The following is an 18,647-nucleotide window of genomic DNA, read 5'->3' on the forward strand; positions in this document are numbered from 1 at the left end:
ACAATGCAGTCGCTCGACTCTGGCGACGATGGAACGTCTCATCTCAGTCATAAATTCGAGTGGCTAACTATCATCAACCTGGAACACAAATCAACTGCCCTTTGTTTGTTTTGGACCCTGGCCTGTGGTACCTAAGTGATCGCTTAGCCTCACGTTGAACGTGCAAAGGAATGTCTTTGTTTGCACCGGAAGCAGTACTCATTCTTTCAAAATGTGCTGGGAAATGGTAGCCATGTAAACAATGCAACTTATGCTCGTTCACTGCTGCTTTGCTCTGCTCGTCCTCTTCAATCGTGACGTGCCTCATAAATGTTAGCTCTGTGAAGAGCCTTCGCTGTAGTTATTCGTCTTTCGCCATTGGATTTAATACAATCATAATTACGTCAGTAATAGCATGTCGACGCAACAGCCTTATCGTATGTAAAGTCCCCCCCTAAGTATCCTAAAATGTAATCAGTCGTAACAGTAGTACCTATCTCTAGTTCGACCGATCATCCGAGCGAGACCAGCAGACTGGGATGTTCCCCGGGAAGTGCTAGGAGCCTACCGTAGAGTAAAGAACTTCTTCTATCAGAATGCAGGGAATATACAATGCCAGAAAGTCTTGGGGTTCGGAGGGTCGGGAATAGTGACACTATGGTCTATAAGAAACCACCGAGGACAACGAGTCCAGGATATAGCAATCAAGCACCCAACTGATATAAACGATCCATACTTCGCGCAAGAGATTATATGGATGCTGGTGAGTTTTCATCGTTGAAGTCGGGGAAAGGAGCCTTGGCTGATAAAAAGGGGGCCAGGATTTCTTTGCGACCGCCGAACATTTTGTCCAACTGGTTGATCTACCCAATTTCGTTATGGAACCCTACATGTTCAATAACCCTGAACCAGAGGATGGGGATACGCCTCTCTTGGTGATGGAATATTTTGAGAGATGCGACCTACACGAGCTCTTGATTCGCATCAACGAAGCCAAGTCGAATAACCCTGACGTTCATGATAGTCGAAAAAGATTAGAATTCATACCAAATCGGATTTTATGGAGATTGTTTCTTTGCCGTAAGTTGATGAGCCTCCCGTTTTATCTAGTCTAAATCACTGATTGGAAGGATTTCGTTCACCATGTTAGTCGTCAGAGCTTGTATAGGAATGGCTTACCCACCTATAATGAATAACAACATGCCACCTGTCTACCGCGAGCAAATTAGGCCCAACGAGGAACCACGGAATATCATCCACTTTGATATGAATCCTCTAAATAGTAAGTTTCAAGATATCTAGGTACTAACGGGAGAATGATGATTCTCACAATTACCTTTTTAGTATTTATAGACAACCCTCAGAGGACTTTGTCAGACGGGGTAGAGCATGGGTATAGCCCGCGGTTTAAAGTGAGCAGCAACAACTTACCTAACCAACCATTGTTAACATGTTCTCACTAATTTGCGCTTCAGTTGGGGGATTTTGGGCTCACACAAGAATGGAATGATGATGTAAGCAGTCCAAGAATACCCTTTATGCGTAGACATTTTGAAAACGTAACCACTAATTCGTTATTTGCTAGTGGTCTGACCAAGAGTGCGTTCTCTGAGAATGTTCGTATGGAGATGTTCTAACTCGCATTCTAGGAAGCTTGCGGTAGCCAATGTGGGAAGGCCTGGATGGCAGGCACCTGTAAGTGACGATGATCGTAAAGCTGATAATGAGGCGACGTGCTTGTTACTGAACATTGGTATAGGAACAACGTAACCGAGTAAGACCTCTAGAGGATAACGCCTTTGGACCGCATACCAATATCTGGTGTACGGGATTAGTAAGTCGATTCCAGTGTCGTGCGTGATTGTCCTTTGCATCACTAACTCGGGAGTAGCTGATGTTCAATGCGATGACTATTTACTATACCGACGACGACGAATGGGAACCCCGAAGGTGCCGTATAAGTATGCCGGATGGCAGGACCAAAAACTTGAACACATGGGCCCCTTTCATAGTGGGGAGCCAAGCTCTAGCTCAGTTCACACATCATGAAATAGGGTTGCGTACTTTAATAGCCCGTTGCATGGCGGATCATCGTGATGATCGACCATCCTTGAGAGAGCTTTTGGATACAGTCCGACAGAATATTGCTCGTGGTGATGCGGAGGCAGCGGAAGAGAAAAGAAAATGGGATAGGGCAAAAGCAAGGGATCCCTCTGTGAGGAAGCCCCGAATAGATATCAAGAGGCCACCTAAGGTCGAAGAGGATGAGCTGCTACTCAAATTCTTTCAGGAGTATCTTCGAGATGCTCCGATAAGACAGGACTTTTACGCGGGTCAATGGGACCGATAGCACATGAGTCGAAGCATGTTAACTATATAATGTACAATATAATAGGTAGAATAAATGGTTAAGATGAGATCTAACCTACTATGTAGAGACATATTCAGGTGACACGGCGCTAGACTGTGCTAAGATCTGCGGGGCATCAGTAAGCCCTCCACCCCCACCACCATTCCATTAGCCATTCCATTAGCTTCCAAGGTTCCTGCTATTTGGAAGGCTGACGCCATGACTTCTTTATTTTAGCGCTCTGATTACTACTAGTAGCAGTGCATTTTTAAGTACCTAGGTTAAAACATCTCACCAAAAAAAGACTTTAGGCGGAACCTTAGAACATTTGATTTCACAGTCCACAGCAGTCAGTGCCAGTCACTCACTAATTTACTCAGATACTTCTTATTTAATGCTGTCAATGTTTCTTCTTCATTAGAATATATATACATACTTGTAATCATACCTGCTCGAGTACTCTCTCCTTTTACTTGTTAGATACTAAGTCACTAACAATGAACGGGAGCACCAATGCCAAACAGTCGCATGGTGCGAATGAAGAAAAGTCGGGCCATTATTACGATGATCATCAGTCCAGCGCCAGTGACGACGATAGTAATGCAGTTGAGGTATTCCCCACAACTATTCTTTCCGCCAATCAACTAGACCCCTTTTAACTCCTTATCAGGTGACCTTTGATCCGGGAAGTCCGTATCGTCGGAAAAGCTCCCTTATATATACAGAAGCGACTTCTCCGTCATTTGTAGCGTATGGGCCTAGGCCATCAGCAACTCAGTGTCTAGTTCACCAACTTCTTGAGGGTCATAGACATGATAACCTAAAAAGCGTCTATGGAGACCATAATGACTATAAACGTGAGGACCTCGCTACTGAGGTTGGCCTGGACGACTACGTTGAGCCCAAAGGCAAAAATGCGAGTCCACAAGAGACCACATCTGTCACCGAAGTAGAGAGCGATGTTAGCACCACAGAGGCGGGGAAGCTAGCCGAAACGTTGCGCAAGAACACGGCCAGGAACGGAAAACTTCCTCTAGATCACAGTCACAGCCTCAACAGTCGACTGCTTACCAAGAAACAATTGACTGACATGGCTTGGGGAGTCCGAGAACTGAGTAGAAAGCTAGGGAGTATAAAACTCAAGTTTCAAGCCAGGAGAATATTCCTATTGACTAAGGTTTATGATCGTGAGCTCATTCCCAAGACAAGAGAAGTAGCCAAGTGGTTGCTCAGCAAGGATAGAGATGTCCGCTACACCGTCTACGTGGAAGAGAGTCTAGAGAAGAATAAAGAGTTCGATGCGCCCGGTTTGTTGGAAGAGCTCCGAACAGAGTACTCCGACGCCGATCAGATGGAAAATGGAACCCCAAAAGTTGTTCTGGATAATCGCCTACGATATTGGAACGAGAAGATGTGCCGTAGGAGGCCGCATACGTTCGACTTTGTCATTACCCTTGGCGGCGACGGGACAGTTCTTTACGCCAGCTGGCTATTTCAGCGAATTGTGCCGCCTGTCCTCAGTTTTTCCCTAGGTAGCTTGGGATTTCTCACCAAGTTTGATTTCCACGATTACCACGATATCCTCACCACGGCATTTAGAGATGGCGTCACAGTCAGTCTTCGGCTACGGTTTGAGGGAACGGTGATGCGAAGTCGAAAACGGCCAAATGAGTTGACCCAAAATGAGTCTGTGGATGGACAGGGGCCTCAGCGCAAGCGAGATCTAATCGAAGAGCTGATCGGCGAAGAGCGGGATGATGCGCATACTCACAGACCAGATTGCACGTACGAGATCCTCAACGAGATCGTCGTCGATCGGGGTCCCAACCCAAGTAAGTCCCACAAAACCCCCCACCTCATCAAACCATTACATCAACGACACAACTGATACAATAAACATTGCTAGCAATGTCCTACACGGAGATATTCGGAGATGATAACCACTTCACCTCCGTCCTCGCCGACGGCGTCTGCGTATCGACACCCACCGGCTCCACGGCGTACAACCTCGCAGCCGGTGGATCCCTGTGCCACCCCGAGAACCCGGTGATGCTAGTGACCTCGATATGCCCGCACACGCTCTCGTTCCGGCCCATCATCCTCCCCGACACCATCGTGCTGCGCATCGGCGTGCCCTACGACGCGCGCACCAACAGCTGGGCCAGCTTCGACGGCCGCGAGCGCATCGAGCTCTTCCCCGGCGACTACGTCACCATCAGCGCCAGCCGGTTTCCCTTTGCTAGCGTGCAGCCACCGGGCAGACGGAGCGAGGATTGGGTTAATTGTATTAGTGCCAAGCTGGGGTGGAATACGAGGCAGAAGCAGAAGAATGAGGGGTTTAGACACTGGGATGGTAAGTAGAAGGAAGAATCTGCTGGCATTAGATTGACAGAGTGGTAGAAGAGGTGGGGCGGAATAAGTCGTATAGACTAAGACGGTTTTATGATATGATATACTGGGGGATTTAAGGGATCGGGTGGCGTGGGAGTATAGGGTAGATCTAGGCTGAACGGGTGACCGTTTGGGTGATGGGTAGTTGCTGCGTGCCTATTGATTTATTTTTTACAGTACCTACCTGCCTTCATGATACCCAATGTGAAGGGTGAAGTCTGCGCCTGTGAATTAGTCTGCATACCTAGGTCCTTAGGTAAGTATATCTTAGGTGCCTATCTAAACGATTAGACTCTTACACTCCTGAAACCCCATCACGAGCTCCGGCATAAGTCAGTATTGACCCTTGTTAATTTCGCCACTACTCACCAATATTTCGAATATTGTAGGTAGAGTCCGTTTGCTTGCGAGTTATACATATATTCCTCAGGCGTACCTAAGTGATAAAACATTTTACACACCTTATCGTACTCAGATCCTTCGTGGGTAGGTGCATAGGTATGTACGTAAAACGTAAAGACCTTTTGTAAAGGATGTGCGATATAGGATACTAGGATTCAACCCATGAGTACCTACCTCGCCTATCCCCCCCCACCGATATTCCAAAATCCCCCCCCCCAAAAACGACAAAGACTAGAAAGAACAGGGTCCCATATGTAAATATGTGGAACCCCGGCAAGTTCAATCGGTGGATGAGGCTCTCTTCGTAAATCTAGGTACTCCTTCCTTCCTTCCTTGGCGATCTCTTCGCCTGCATATGGGCTGGCTGGCTTGCTTGGCGGTGTCGCAGGGTTGCTTGTTGCTGAAACTTTGGGGGGGGTTTTTTTTTTTTTGATGCTGGGGGGGTAGCTACGTATGCTTACTTGTCTAACTACCTCGGTAGGTTAGATAGGGGCTGTGTGGGGGTTGGTTATGTTATGCTACATACGGTACCAGATGCTGTGGGAGAAGATATCTCGCGCGGATGTGGAATTGCGACAATTGGTAACTAGGTACCAGGCATTAATTGTAAAAAATGGATGGAAAAAGGTACGTAGAGGAGAGAAGAAAGAGTCTTCGGCATTTACGAAAGGCTAATTCTCCCTAGTAGTATCAGGTAGGTAGATTTACTATATTCACAGATAGAAGACATTAATAACGACACTGAAGCAACTCACAGCGAGAGAAAGTCAAAACCCCTAATTTCCAGTCCCGACCCCCCCTAAAAAAAGGCTGGTCGTGTATTTGAATTTGTTCATACTACCTACTGCAGTAACCAACTAGCATATTTTCTTTTTCGTATAAACCGAAAGACCCAACCAATATGCCCATCATCAGTGGCATCCCACACTCTCCGTAGATGATTTGACAGACATTATCGTACGCAACCCAACCTGAGAGATATAAAGAAAAACAAACATGCTGCACATACATAGCATGACAAGTGATGTGATGGAAGAAAATCGCCCGAACCGCTCAAGTCCCATTTCCCCCTTTCCCAAAGACTCCTAGATGTGGTATCAAATAAAACGACGATGATGAATTAAACCGCTTTCCCTTTTTTGAATTGGTGTAGATACAAAACTGTTGCAATCAGATTGGCTCATTACTCCAAGTCATCCTCTACATCGGCAGCATCATCATCATCATCATCGCCATCCTCAGTCGTCTCGATAAACGTCATTGTGAACCCTTGCTCGTCGTCGACGTTGAGGTTGATGGAGTCGATGACGTCGGAGGAAGGGGTAGTGGCGGCGGACTGTCGCTTGGCCATCATAGCAGCTGGGACTTTAGCGACGGGGACGGTACGGGCTTCGAATTTACTAGATGTCTGGACAGCTTTCACCAGGGGCGCCAGTTAGCATGCTATGCCATAGTACTATTTCAAACTTTGGAAGGAAGGTAGGTAGGAATTCAACTCACCAGCAGGAACGCCGCGCTTGACGTACATGCGCGTGACCTTAGTGTGGCGGCGGGGCAGCGCGGAGGACTCGTCGCGCTTCTTAGCAGCAGCAGCAGCGGCTTCGCCAACAGTGCCGCCGTTGTTGTCGACGATGATACCGACGCCGGCGCCACCTTCGCCAGTGCCAAGCTGGATGGTAGGGCCCTTGGTTAAGGCGGCCTCGGCGAAGGTAAGGGCTCGGTCGAAGCCGGCAAGATCGCGCTTGGCCTTGGGGGTCTCGGAGTCTTCGCGGGGAGCGATTTCCTTGCCCATGCCTTGGAGGCCGGATATTTGGCTGGCTGGGGGACTGTTAGCATTTACACTTGTATGGGATCGTAGACATAGGTGGTAACTCACCCTGCTCACTCAAGTTGGGGTCGACGGTATTAGCGGGAACCTCGGGTGCCTGGGATACTTGAGCAACCTCAGGTGTAGATTCTTGGGCAGCCACAATATCATCTGTGCTAACCGCATTGGCTCCAGCATTTCCGGCACCACTAGCGGGAGCGGCGGCGGCGGCGACGTTCTCGGTAGCACCCCCTGCCGTTCGAGTAGCTGTGTTGACTGCGGCGCCCTCCAAAGCGTTCATCAAGTTCGTCACATCTTGGCCGCCTCCGAACGAGATCTCACCATCACCGACTACCCTGTATATCTTATTAGATCTCTTCCAAACTTTATAGATCTTGGGATCACTTACAATGCAGGAGAGTAGGCGCCAAGGTTGATGTTCAAAGGAAGGGCATTAACACTAGCCAGGAAGCCGGCAACGGCAATCATTCGATAGCTGACCATCTTGGCGATTTTGTTTTTCTTGGAATGGGATGTTTTTTTCTTGGAGTGTGTTCTTGGCTATATTACGTTTGGCTTATAGGAGATAGTGAGTGAAAAATAGCTAGATAGTAGTATAAGTACCTAGTATAAAAACGACCAGCGGCGACCAGCGGAAGAAGTAAAGACAGAATAAATCTGGGAAAAATTAAGGGAAGAGACTGGAAAACGAAAAGGTTCGGACGATAACTTGAGCACAGCTGAGTGAGAATAAAACCTCATCTCGGGGGCCCGCGACGGCCTTCATATATGCACCGAAGTACAAACGCACCAGATACTCATACTCGGATATTAGAATCTATCAAGCCGGGTCCTCGAAAGCCAAGCGGCCGAAATGAGCGAACGACTAGGGATAGCTCTGCTCCTCGGTGCCAAGGTGTTTCTTCTTGGTCGATTGCCATGTTAAAAATATCTCAAGCAAGATGCCTGATGTATCATACTGGCAGAGGGGAGGTTTCTCGCTGGTGAACTTAGTAGACCCGCCATTGGGAGGCGAGGCTAGGTAAACAATCTACGCTTGAAACAGAGCATCGCGACCGGGATGGGAAGAAACAACCCGCGGAAGCAGCTAAGACCGTAGGAATTACGTGACAATGAGGCTCTTGGCTGAACCTGCCAAGCGCTATATGTTCGTCAATGCGATAATAGCTCGGGGTTAACTGCTTTGTAAACGATATAAAAGAAGATTGAAGAATGCTGCGTGCTGTGTGTGTGAAGTGAGTATCAATCTAAGGCGGATCAGTCAGTCTTGAGACCTGCCAAGCGACCAGGATCCCTACACCCCACGCGCCCAGTGCGCCCAGAACTGACAAGCTTTACCGCTAAGAGATCCTATGATTCGCCAATCGTAGGGATTAAATCGACAATTGTGCCTTGATTGATGTTGGAATAGTGGAGTTGAACTAGAGCAGATGAAGATATGAAAACGCGGCCACTGTTTGATAAAGTATCTATCGCCGTTGACTTAGGATTGATACTATAATACCTAGTACTGTTCATAGAGCCCCTGAGTAATTTTTGCCTTTTCACAGGCGCGATTAAAATCCTTGATAGAAGTTGTGAGAGCTACGCTGGATTGGCAAGGCTTCGCATTGAGCGAAGATGTTTCGTTCGTGGATATTCACGACGACAATCTGATTTTCGCAGAGAGATAAAAATAGGTGAGTATCGATGCTGAAGATCATACAAGATGCCTCTACTCCCGTCAGCAAAGTCTCATAATGATAAACCGGGTATCTATCGTTAGATGTCCATGTTGCTATTCATAGAAGCTATAAGTGATGACTGAGATCATATTACCAATGCAGCTGGTCGGAGATCAAAGATGGCGAGATCCCTGGGAAATGCCGAGGAAAGGAATGGATGGTAATCTAGAGCTTGATTGATACCAAGATTCGAGCCAAGTGATCGCGTACATACTTGGCCATATAATAGGAGTTCATTATCCTTTGCCGGGCCATTGCCGCATCCAGGGTGCTGAGGCAAAGCCAAGGTCTGCTACTGAATGAGCTAAAGAGCAGAAACACTCTTGTGCCTGACCGATTTTAGTTCAGCAGCATACGGAGTAAAGTAACGCTTCTCATTTGCATTGAAGATTAGTTTTGTGACTTTCAGCATGTTAAAAGTGTTTATAAGCTGCAATTAACATAATGATCTAGGTAACCATGAAGGTCTGTTTAGTCTGCCAGAAATAATTCACTGAAGACATGAAGTGGACATGGGAAAGTGGAGAATGGGGGAGTTGGGGAAAAACTGGGGCATTTAGTTACTTTAGGTCCGATGTGGCACGGGCCATGTGTGCACTACGCAATTATACAACTCTCATAACTCTGAATAAATCACCAAAATGTAACAGTCAATTCGTAAGTGATTAGTTCACATGGCTCATAATATGATCCCGAATAGATAAGATGAGACAAAATGAGATGCAAGATGAAAAAGCAAGATGGACGGATGAGATAAATGAAAAATAATATGAAAAAAGCAAATGAATTTGAGTGGTTACACGCGCAGATTACCCAGCCATTCAGTTTAATGTCTACATTCTCGGCATTCGACTAAACGGATGCTTCAATTCATCAATCCATGGATCCTATCAATCCATCTCAACAATCCCTCTTATCAATTCCACTTTTACAACAACATCCGAAGCAAACATGAAAAAAGACTAGGGCCATGTCTTCACAGTCATCCACAACTCCTCTCCTCGGCGAGAAACTTAGAGATGCATCTAAGTCCGATATCCAGCTATCGTCTGAACCCCCAAGCCGGGGGTGGATGCGGTTGGGTGTAGTAATAGTTCTATCCATTGTATCCGGCATTATACTTATCTTCGGTGATTTGTATCATAGCAACCATTACTTTCATCATCAACGTCCCGAGTCTAAGCCTAAGCATCGGGAATCTTCAGGGTATCCCGAAGGATGGACTGAGTGGTCTAGCGTAAGCCATCCTGACGACACGACTGATTCTCATATTGACATAGCCGTATTCTCATATGATTAGATCGAGCCGAGCCAGAAACTCATCTGGCAGCCATGTTTCGCAATATATGGAAGCAACTTTCAATGTGCTCGATTGACCGTGCCTATGGACTACCACCGCCCGTTGAATGCATCAGCGGACAATCCAAAAGTTCACATAGCCCTAGTCATGAAACCTGGCATTAGCCGTACAAAAGACCCGCTATCTTACTCGGAATCTCCTCTGCTCATAAACCCCGGTGGTCCCGGTGGCAGCGGGGTCTTTCTTACTTTAAGTACTGGCGACTTACTCCAGACTATCGTTGGCAATGACCACGATATCATCGGCTTCGATCCACGGGGCGTCGGGGCTACTACCCCTAAAGCCGACTGCTTCACAGCTCCCGACGACCCTTTCGGGCTTGAAGGTCGCAATATTGCCTATATGAATAGAATGGGCTGGGCTTTATCTGAGCACGAGATAGGCATGATCAACTCCAGCGACGTTGCCTTGTCCAAACTGAACGCCCGATCCAAGGCGCTTGCCAAGCTCTGTAAACGGGTAGACGAGACTGAGGGCGACAGGAGTATATTCCGGTACTCCAACACGCCGAACGTCGCACGCGACATGCTCTCGATCGTCCAGGCCTGGGACGAGTGGAGATCCGCCCCCAGCGCCAAACCCGCCAAGTCCAAGCACGAACCAGAAACCGTAGAAGAAGGACTCCGTACCGGTGCTAAACTAGAATCTACAGATAGCACTAGAGGCAAGCTTGTTTACTGGGGCTTTTCGTACGGGTCGTTCCTAGGAGCTACATTTGCGTCCATGTTCCCGGACAAAGTTGGCCGAGTCATTCTAGACGGTATCGTCGACGCCGACCACTTTGTCAACCCCGTTTGGTCCGATGCCCTCCGCGACACCGATGCGATATGGGACAAGTTCTCTACTTACTGCGCAGAAGCAGGACCACGATGTCAGCTCTACCAGCCTGGCGACAAGGCCGAGGACGTCAAAAGTCGCGTCAATGACGCTATGGAGTTGTTAGAGAAGGAGCCTGCTATCGTGCTGCCATTAAATGCGAATGTGCCCATCTTGATCACAGCCAGCGACTTGAGAAAGTCCATATTCATGTCTCTATACGCGCCGATTGGTAGTTTCCCCAGCCTTGCTGTACTCCTGAAAGCACTCATCGACGGCCAGTTGGACTCGCTCATAGCGGTCCCATCACCGACATTACCCTGCCACAAACTCACTCTCCCGTACTGGCCCGACGATTCCATGAAGGTAATCGCATGTAGTGACAAGCGATACAAGGTAAGATGATTTTTTTCAGTTTATCTAGTATATGGCCAAAGGTTCTGACATGTCACAGCTTAACGATAACCTCACATCGCTCCAAGAGCATTTCGAAGCGATGGCCTCCTATTCCTCCTTTGCCGATTTCGTAAGTGATACCTCGTCTGAGTAGTTACTAGGCAGCTAATAGTTTACTCTGATGCAGTGGATGGGCGCCGGCATCAACCTCGGCTGCAACGGGTGGGAAATCGAAGCCAAAGACCCGCCCATGCGGTGGGACGACCACCCCGCGCACGCCCCAAAACCCATCAACACCAGCTTCCCCCTGCTCTTCCTCTCCAACCACCTCGACCCCGTCACCCCGCTCCACTCCGCCCACAAGATGACGCGCAAGTTCTCGCGCGCGAGCATCGTCGAGCAGAAGGCCGAGGGCCACTGCACCGTGTCCTGCGTCTCGCTGTGCACGATAGCCCACATCCGCGCGTACCTGGACGCCGGCGTCCTGCCGCCGGTCCCGCGGTACGGTTCCGACGACGAGGGCGAGTGGGCGACCTGTGACTGCGACGAGAAGCCGTGGAAGTCGCTCAATAACCTCGCGTCGTCGCAGAACTCGCGCAAAGACTTCTTCGGCGCGGGGATGGACGAGGACATGTTGAGCGGGAAGACGGTCGAGGAGATAGGGGTTATGATGGCTTACCGCGGCCTAAGGGAATACTTCGCCGAGTTCATGGCTTCGATGCAGGATTCTGAATACCATAATCCGCTGCAGGCTTCGCGCCTGAGGAGCCCGATATACGCGAGTAGGGGCCAGGATACGTGTAGCAAGTGATGAGGATTGTTGATTGCCCAGGTGGAAAGTTGTAAGTGCTGTACATGAATAGCAAGCGTTCTCGCGTGTTTACTGGTTTGGATATGAAAGGCTATCCCAATTTTATAACGACATTTTCGACTCTGAGTTACCTCTTTATAGCAGCTATAATGGCAGTTTATTGATACGTCTAATAGCCCGTGAGATCATCGCGCTCCCCCCCTTTCTTTACCCGTACAGTATCATATTGACTCTCACAATTGAGAAGAACCCCTCATTTCATACTTATTTCGTTCGTTGGGCGAATCTCGGATCATTAGTATGATGAATACTAATTCTAGGTACCTAGGGAGCCTGGAATAACCCGCATTCTAGGCACCCAATACAAATAAGCGGATCTTACTGCATGTTGCATACGATGTGCATGCTTCTGCAGCTTTAGCACCGCGACATCCCGTGCCGTTGGCGCACGAGTAATAGACGTATACCTACCTACCTATTCCCCAGTATTAAAAACCCTTCTTTCAACGTTGAGGCCATCGATGTATAGTTATTCCAACGCACCAACTAGGTTACCATCTCCTTTCAGACCTCAAGTTCCGAGGCAGGGGAACTAGAACTAAATAGAGACCGTCTCTTGAACTACCTACCTACTAGGTAGTAATCATCAGAGCGGAGTGGCCGTTATAAGAATTTAGGATGAAATATGTAGTGGGTAAGGTAGCTGAAACCCCCCCGTTCCCACACGCTCATCACTAGATGAAAAGGGTATAGAGGTTTTTGTGTGTAAGCTGGACACGACATACTCCACACGTCCACGTCCACGGGTATAGGATATAACTCCGCCGGTCAGACTACATCCTCTCCGCTACCCCCTATATCACCACAATCAAATAAACCAAAAGAAAGTACGTATTCATTTTGCCAGTAGGTTTTTAAGATCATCCATATAACCATGGCGAACACGTCCGACCTCCCCGCGGTCGTCATCCCCTTCTACAACCGGGACAAGGTGATCCCTCCGGAGCCCCAGGAGAAGCAAACCTTCCACGCGCGCTGCCACTGCGGCAACGTGGAGTTCGACCTGACCATCCCGACCGCCATCCTCCCGCTCAACGCCTACATATGCAGCTGCAGCTCGTGCCGGTACACGCGCGGCGCCCTCTGCAGCCTGCACGTCGCGCTACCACAAACAATCTCCCCGGAGTGGACGAACGGGCGCATCAACGTGTCCGTGCACAAGAGCCCCGGCTCCGGCGCCGGCGGCCACGGCCAGCGGCTCTTCTGCCCGACGTGCGGGGTGAGGGTCGGGCTGTTCGAGCCGCGCATGGCGCAGTGGGTCGTCAGCACCTCGCTCTTCCGCGACACCACAGCCGGCCCCCTCTTCTGGTCGGTCACCTGCTTCGGCTTCTACAAGTCCCCCCGCGACGGTGGCCTGCTCTCCTGGCTCCCCGACGGCGTCGGCGGTAAGCCGTTACATCTCGGCACCGTGCCGTACGACTTCCCGCCCGACGAGGCGCTATCTATCCGCCCCGACGGCACGGAGTGGTTATGCGTTGCCTGCTTTTGTGGGGGCGTCGCGTTTGAGATCCCGAGGCCGGCGGAGGCGGTTAGGGGGGATCCGCACATGGCGCGGTGCGTGGCCCCGCCACTGGAGAAGGATAACGATGAGGATAAGGGTGAGGGTAAGGGGAAGTGGAAGTGGAAGGCCTACATGGATTTCGGGGGCGACAGCTGGGCGCTGTCGGGCGCGCAGGGGATGCCGTGGGTGCAAGTCCCGCGCGCGGTCCTCTCGCCCGCCGTACCAACTACCTTAGAATTCGGCACCGTGAAGACGTACAAAGTGTCGTCGACGCTGACGACCGGGTTCTGCGAGTATTGTGGGGCGCGTGTGTTCCTGCGGGATGAGGAGGAGGGGAAGAAGGAGGCGGATAAAGGGACGGAGGTGCTGAACGTTGCGCTGGGCCTGCTGAGGGCGCCGGAGGGGGCGAAGGCGGAGGACTGGGTTGTGTGGAGAGCGGGGAGACCCGAGGGGGTGGAGGAGGGGAAGAGGTTTGATGGGGAGTTTGTGGATGCGATGGCGGAGGGGATGAGGAGGTGGGGGTTGGATAGGTATGGGGAGGCGCTGGAGTTTGATATCGTTTAAGTTCAATCAGGGGGGTTTTCAACGCCAACGGAAGGAAGCTTCGTTTGAAGTTTGATGTTCTCGGTAAGATTAATGGAACATTGAGGTACATACATACCTAGTAGTATATACCGAGGTACCCTAGGTACGAGTGACATCTATGAAGTTGAACTAGCAGATAATGGCAGGGACGACACGTCAGATGGAACGTACAATCCACTGTAGTCATATATTAATTAAATCCTGACACACTGGTCTGCTTTCTTAGATCTTCTTTAATACCTACATATATACCTCTTACTCCCTACCCTACCCACTTTGCCGCCATTGGGGTAGCCTCCAATATCATATCATTTGTTGAATTCACTTACGAAATCGTCATCGGCGCTGCCATGATCGCCAAGAACGGCAGCACGCCAAAAAATGCCAACTTAAGTGTTATAACAGATGACCATTTTAGACTCACTGAAGGTCTCAAGCTTGATCTCGATAGGAACTCGCTTCACGAAGATGCACTCGCACAATTGGCATTCAAATGTAGTGAGCTGTCAAAGGACTTGCAGAGCCTTCTGCAGAGTCTGGAGACCCAGAAAGATTCTAAGCGGGAAAGCATCGCGATTTCGTTGCGTTCAATGCGCAAGAAGGGGAAGCTTGCTAAAATGGAGGACATGCTTGCAAAGTACCGATCAGAAATTTCAGCTCGTTTCCTTGCGACGATAAAGTATGTCATCGACCACCATTCCTAGTCCATACAGCCGACGATTAATAATTAGGTAATATAGCGAAGGGCAGCTATCACTTTAACTACAGACCACGAATCTTCAAGCCGGAACGAAACAGGACTATTCCAATCTAGTCAGGCTTCTTCAAGATATCCAAACCAAGATCGGGAACTTGTGCACCACAAACTAAAGGAATATCCGGAATTGCTTCATGCCCGGGAGGATTTGTCTCTTCTCCTTTCAGCAGCTTTAGGTAGATACCAAACCCAGACATTAAGCCACCTCTTGAAGATGGATGCCTCACCAAATGAGGTGGTGGAAGTTTCTTCATAGGAGGCTCAAAGAAGGGTTACTTGTAAAACATCAGTTTGGATGATTTTTTGCATTACTTTAGCAACAAAGGTATTACGATTGCGATCACTTGATACGATATCAAGTAAGAGGCTAATAGAGGTTCTTGGGACGGGAGAAGCTGACTCCAACATTTCCATCGTCATTGGCTGAAAGGGAAAGGAGGAAAAGATCCTCGAAAACGATGGTACACATACTATTTGTCCAAAACAATTGATCCAACAGATTGATCAAGGCCATTTCGAGTCTTGGGATAAGATATTCCACACGCCGAGGAACGATCTGAGAAGTTTCCAAGGGACTTGGAGCTCCCTAACTCGACAGGCAATTTTTGATTCTCTTCACAGTTGCTCAAAATATGTAGCGACAGGGGGGGTACTAGCTACTATGAAGGTATCATGGGAGTGGCTACTAGCATGGGGACTATGTCAGAATCGATTACATAAACGAAGCCAATATTTGCCATTCAAGCTTGGGACGGATCCGGGCGTGCCACCTGAAGGTTATGATGTAGAGGTCCAGGGTGAGTATGAATTTTATGTCCATTCCATTATATTAGGGGATGGAGAGAAGCTTCAGAATGGGTTTATGGTGCAAATATATTACATAAGTGTATACAGGATGGAAGTTGGTGGTCGTGGTCGTGGCTGACGTTAGTACCTACCTAGGTAGATGTACTCGGTATATAAATATATATGTACAAGTGCATAGATGCGGCCATTAGTTAATAGGTACCCTACCCGAGGTAGGTAACTTACTGATCACGAAGGATTTGTTATCGAAGAGGGAACTGATGGATAAGGAATAGAGGGGCTTTACTGTAAGTGGCCAATGAGCATGGTGAGACAGCAACCAATGAAATTTTTCTAACTAACATCGGGAACTCTTTTTTTTTATGCCATAATTTTTTAATTTTTTTAATCTCTAATCTCTAATCTTTTTCAGTCCTCCCCACGAACCTCGGACTCGCCTTACCACAGTCCCTTACCTTTTTTTTTATATCTGAGTTGGGGTTCTTTTTTCTTTTTAGTGATAGGGTGGTTTCCAATCAAGATGTCGGCGTTTTCACGGACACTTGCGCCGTTCCTACGTGCCTCCCATCACTCTCTCAGAACTGGTACCAATGCCAACCCGTTACGATTCGCTGTGCGACAGCAAAATGTCGCCGCAGCCCTCAACATCACCCGCTCATATGCCGTCTTCGAACGAACGAAGCCTCACGTTAACATCGGCACCATCGGACACGTTGATCACGGCAAGGTATGCTACAAACATGCAACATAGCAAATATATATATGCCACTTAGAATGATCTTACTACTGTCTTACTACTGTCTTGAAAAAAAGTATCCATGAATCTAACATCTGATCGGTGGTCATGTACTAGACTACCCTATCTGCCGCTATTACCAAGAGACAGGCCGAGAAAGGGCTAGCAAGCTTCCTCGAGTATGGCGCCATTGACAAGGCACCCGAAGAGAGAAAACGTGGTATTACCATCTCTACGGCGCACATCGAATACTCCACAGACAACCGTCATTACTCCCACGTCGACTGTCCTGGTCACGCCGATTATATCAAGAACATGATTACAGGTGCCGCCAACATGGACGGTGCCATTATTGTCGTCGCTGCTTCCGACGGTCAAATGCCTCAGACAAGAGAGCATCTCCTCCTCGCCCGTCAGGTAGGTGTCCAGAGGATCGTCGTCTTCGTCAACAAGGTCGATGCCATTGAGGACCCTGAAATGTTGGAGCTTGTCGAGATGGAGATGCGTGAGCTGCTCACCCAATACGGCTTCGAGGGTGACGAGACTCCCGTCATCTTGGGCTCCGCCCTGATGGCCTTGGAGGGCAAGCGAGATGATATTGGAAACGCCAAGATTGACGAGCTGTTGAAAGCTGTTGACGAATGGATCCCCACGCCCCAGCGTGACCTTGAAAAGCCCTTCCTCATGTCCGTCGAAGATGTCTTCTCCATTGCCGGTCGTGGAACTGTCGCATCTGGCCGTGTGGAGCGAGGTACCCTGAAGAGGGATCAGGAGGTGGAGTTGATTGGCAAGGGTTCCGAAATCATCCGAACCAAGGTCACCGATATCGAGACCTTCAAGAAGTCCTGTGACGAGTCGCGCGCTGGCGACAACTCAGGTCTGCTTCTACGAGGTATCCGACGAGAGGACGTCAGACGAGGTATGGTGCTGGTCAAGCCCGGCTCCGTTAAGGCGCACACCAAATTCATGGTCTCGCTGTACGTCCTGACCAAGGAGGAAGGTGGCCGACACACTCCCTTCGTCGAGAACTACCGCCCCCAGATCTACCTGCGAACTGCCGACGAGGCCGTTGCGCTCCACTTCCCCGAGGAGGTCGAGGACAAGTCTAGGGCCGTTATGCCCGGTGACAACGTTGAGATGGTCGCCACCTTACATCAGCCCATCGCCGTCGAGACCGGCCAGCACATCAACATCCGTGAGGGTGGCCGAACCGTCGCTACCGGTTTAATCACGCGCATCATAGCATAAACGAGATGGTCTGCGGGATTACATGGGAGTGGTTCACACACACCTCAATCTCAGGGGGGGGGAATAGATAACGGGGCTCTCTTTCGGCTTTGTTCCATAGCCGCCATCATTTGAGGGGGAAGGGACACGAGAGAAAAAAGTAAGAAATCTCCGGCGTTTTTCCACCTCTTGTACGTAGGTGCGTAGGTTAGGGGAATTTCGGACGATGATGATGGATGATGTATTATACCAGCATTTTTTGAGCCCCGCACATGTACATTTGATGAAGCTTTTCCCTCCGAGGCTCCGATCTGAATCTCGCGATCTTGATCTCGATCTCGAAAAGGGTCTCTGGATCTCTCTCTCCTCTACATTTGACTGACCCGTGTTTTCGAAACGTTGAGTGGTTGTGCTGTAGAGTTTTGTGTGTGGTGAAAGTGAATTGATGAATTGGTGAGTTGGTGAATTGGTGAAACTAGGTAAATGAAGTAAATATGCCTTCCGAAGTAAGTTGGAACTCTAAGTCCGTCAATGGGTAGATTGATTGATACGTAGGGTGTGGATTGTGGATCTGATAGGGGAAAAGGAAACCTAACAGCTAACGGGGTATCAAAGGCGATAATTGGTGTAAGTTAGGCAGGTAGGCATTATAATGGCGCTTGTGGTCCTGTCCTGGGCTGCTGAATTGAGGACGATCGGTTACGTTTTGCGCCAATGAGTTCGTCTAGATATGTGCTGGTAAAACTCCTACCTAAGTATCTAGGTCTCTATGCAGGTGGTGATTGTAGTGGTCAGAGATAGGGATCTGCCTAGGTGCCTATGTTAAGGGGAAACGACTAGGAAATATCAAGAAATATAGTGGTGATGATGGGAACAATTGGCCTCGTGTGAAGATATGAGAATGTGATAAAAAGGGG

General features: G+C 49.0%; 7 protein-coding genes across 7 annotated transcripts; 6 read left to right on the plus strand and 1 right to left on the minus strand.

Annotated features, from left to right (window-relative positions):
• Window positions 1-1,474: 1,474 nt before the first annotated feature.
• Window positions 1,475-2,369, plus strand: GGS25DRAFT_489096 (uncharacterized protein). The gene is made up of 2 exons (XM_049260873.1): window positions 1,475-1,797; window positions 1,861-2,369. Exon 2 carries the CDS (start codon window positions 1,874-1,876, stop codon window positions 2,327-2,329), a length of 456 nt encoding a protein of 151 aa, XP_049116300.1. The 5' UTR covers window positions 1,475-1,797; window positions 1,861-1,873; the 3' UTR covers window positions 2,330-2,369.
• A 231-nt stretch (window positions 2,370-2,600) lies between these two features.
• On the plus strand, window positions 2,601-4,899 carry GGS25DRAFT_489100 (ATP-NAD kinase). Its single transcript, XM_049260874.1, has 3 exons — window positions 2,601-2,940; window positions 3,000-4,161; window positions 4,236-4,899. The coding sequence occupies exons 1-3, from the start codon at window positions 2,827-2,829 to the stop codon at window positions 4,688-4,690; spliced, it is 1,731 nt and encodes a 576-aa protein (XP_049116301.1). The 5' UTR covers window positions 2,601-2,826; the 3' UTR covers window positions 4,691-4,899.
• A 1,320-nt stretch (window positions 4,900-6,219) lies between these two features.
• On the minus strand, window positions 6,220-7,575 carry GGS25DRAFT_263167 (uncharacterized protein). Its single transcript, XM_049257312.1, has 4 exons — window positions 7,339-7,575; window positions 6,999-7,285; window positions 6,623-6,940; window positions 6,220-6,538 (listed from the first exon to the last, which is right to left on the minus strand). Exons 1-4 carry the CDS (start codon window positions 7,431-7,433, stop codon window positions 6,306-6,308), a joined length of 933 nt encoding a protein of 310 aa, XP_049116302.1. The 5' UTR covers window positions 7,434-7,575; the 3' UTR covers window positions 6,220-6,305.
• A 2,069-nt stretch (window positions 7,576-9,644) lies between these two features.
• On the plus strand, window positions 9,645-12,057 carry GGS25DRAFT_521330 (alpha/beta-hydrolase; the record flags this gene model as incomplete). The annotated part of the gene is made up of 4 exons (XM_049264043.1): window positions 9,645-9,911; window positions 9,975-11,246; window positions 11,305-11,376; window positions 11,434-12,057. 4 exons carry the CDS (start codon window positions 9,645-9,647, stop codon window positions 12,055-12,057), a joined length of 2,235 nt encoding a protein of 744 aa, XP_049116303.1.
• Window positions 12,058-12,373: 316 nt separating this feature from the next.
• On the plus strand, window positions 12,374-14,416 carry GGS25DRAFT_263242 (DUF636 domain protein). The gene is made up of 2 exons (XM_049257313.1): window positions 12,374-12,884; window positions 12,977-14,416. The coding sequence occupies exon 2, from the start codon at window positions 12,992-12,994 to the stop codon at window positions 14,180-14,182; it is 1,191 nt and encodes a 396-aa protein (XP_049116304.1). The 5' UTR covers window positions 12,374-12,884; window positions 12,977-12,991; the 3' UTR covers window positions 14,183-14,416.
• Window positions 14,417-14,469: 53 nt separating this feature from the next.
• Window positions 14,470-14,960, plus strand: GGS25DRAFT_531353 (uncharacterized protein). The gene has a single exon (XM_049265488.1). The coding sequence runs from the start codon at window positions 14,554-14,556 to the stop codon at window positions 14,905-14,907; it is 354 nt and encodes a 117-aa protein (XP_049116305.1). The 5' UTR covers window positions 14,470-14,553; the 3' UTR covers window positions 14,908-14,960.
• Window positions 14,961-16,257: 1,297 nt separating this feature from the next.
• GGS25DRAFT_489114 (translation elongation factor Tu) lies at window positions 16,258-18,459 on the plus strand. Its single transcript, XM_049260875.1, has 2 exons — window positions 16,258-16,494; window positions 16,621-18,459. Exons 1-2 carry the CDS (start codon window positions 16,288-16,290, stop codon window positions 17,749-17,751), a joined length of 1,338 nt encoding a protein of 445 aa, XP_049116306.1. The 5' UTR covers window positions 16,258-16,287; the 3' UTR covers window positions 17,752-18,459.
• Window positions 18,460-18,647: the final 188 nt, after the last annotated feature.

This window comes from Hypoxylon fragiforme (genome assembly GCF_022984875.1).
Source record: "Hypoxylon fragiforme strain CBS 206.31 chromosome Unknown GGS25scaffold_5, whole genome shotgun sequence".
Classification (NCBI taxonomy): Eukaryota; Fungi; Ascomycota; class Sordariomycetes; order Xylariales; family Hypoxylaceae; genus Hypoxylon; species Hypoxylon fragiforme.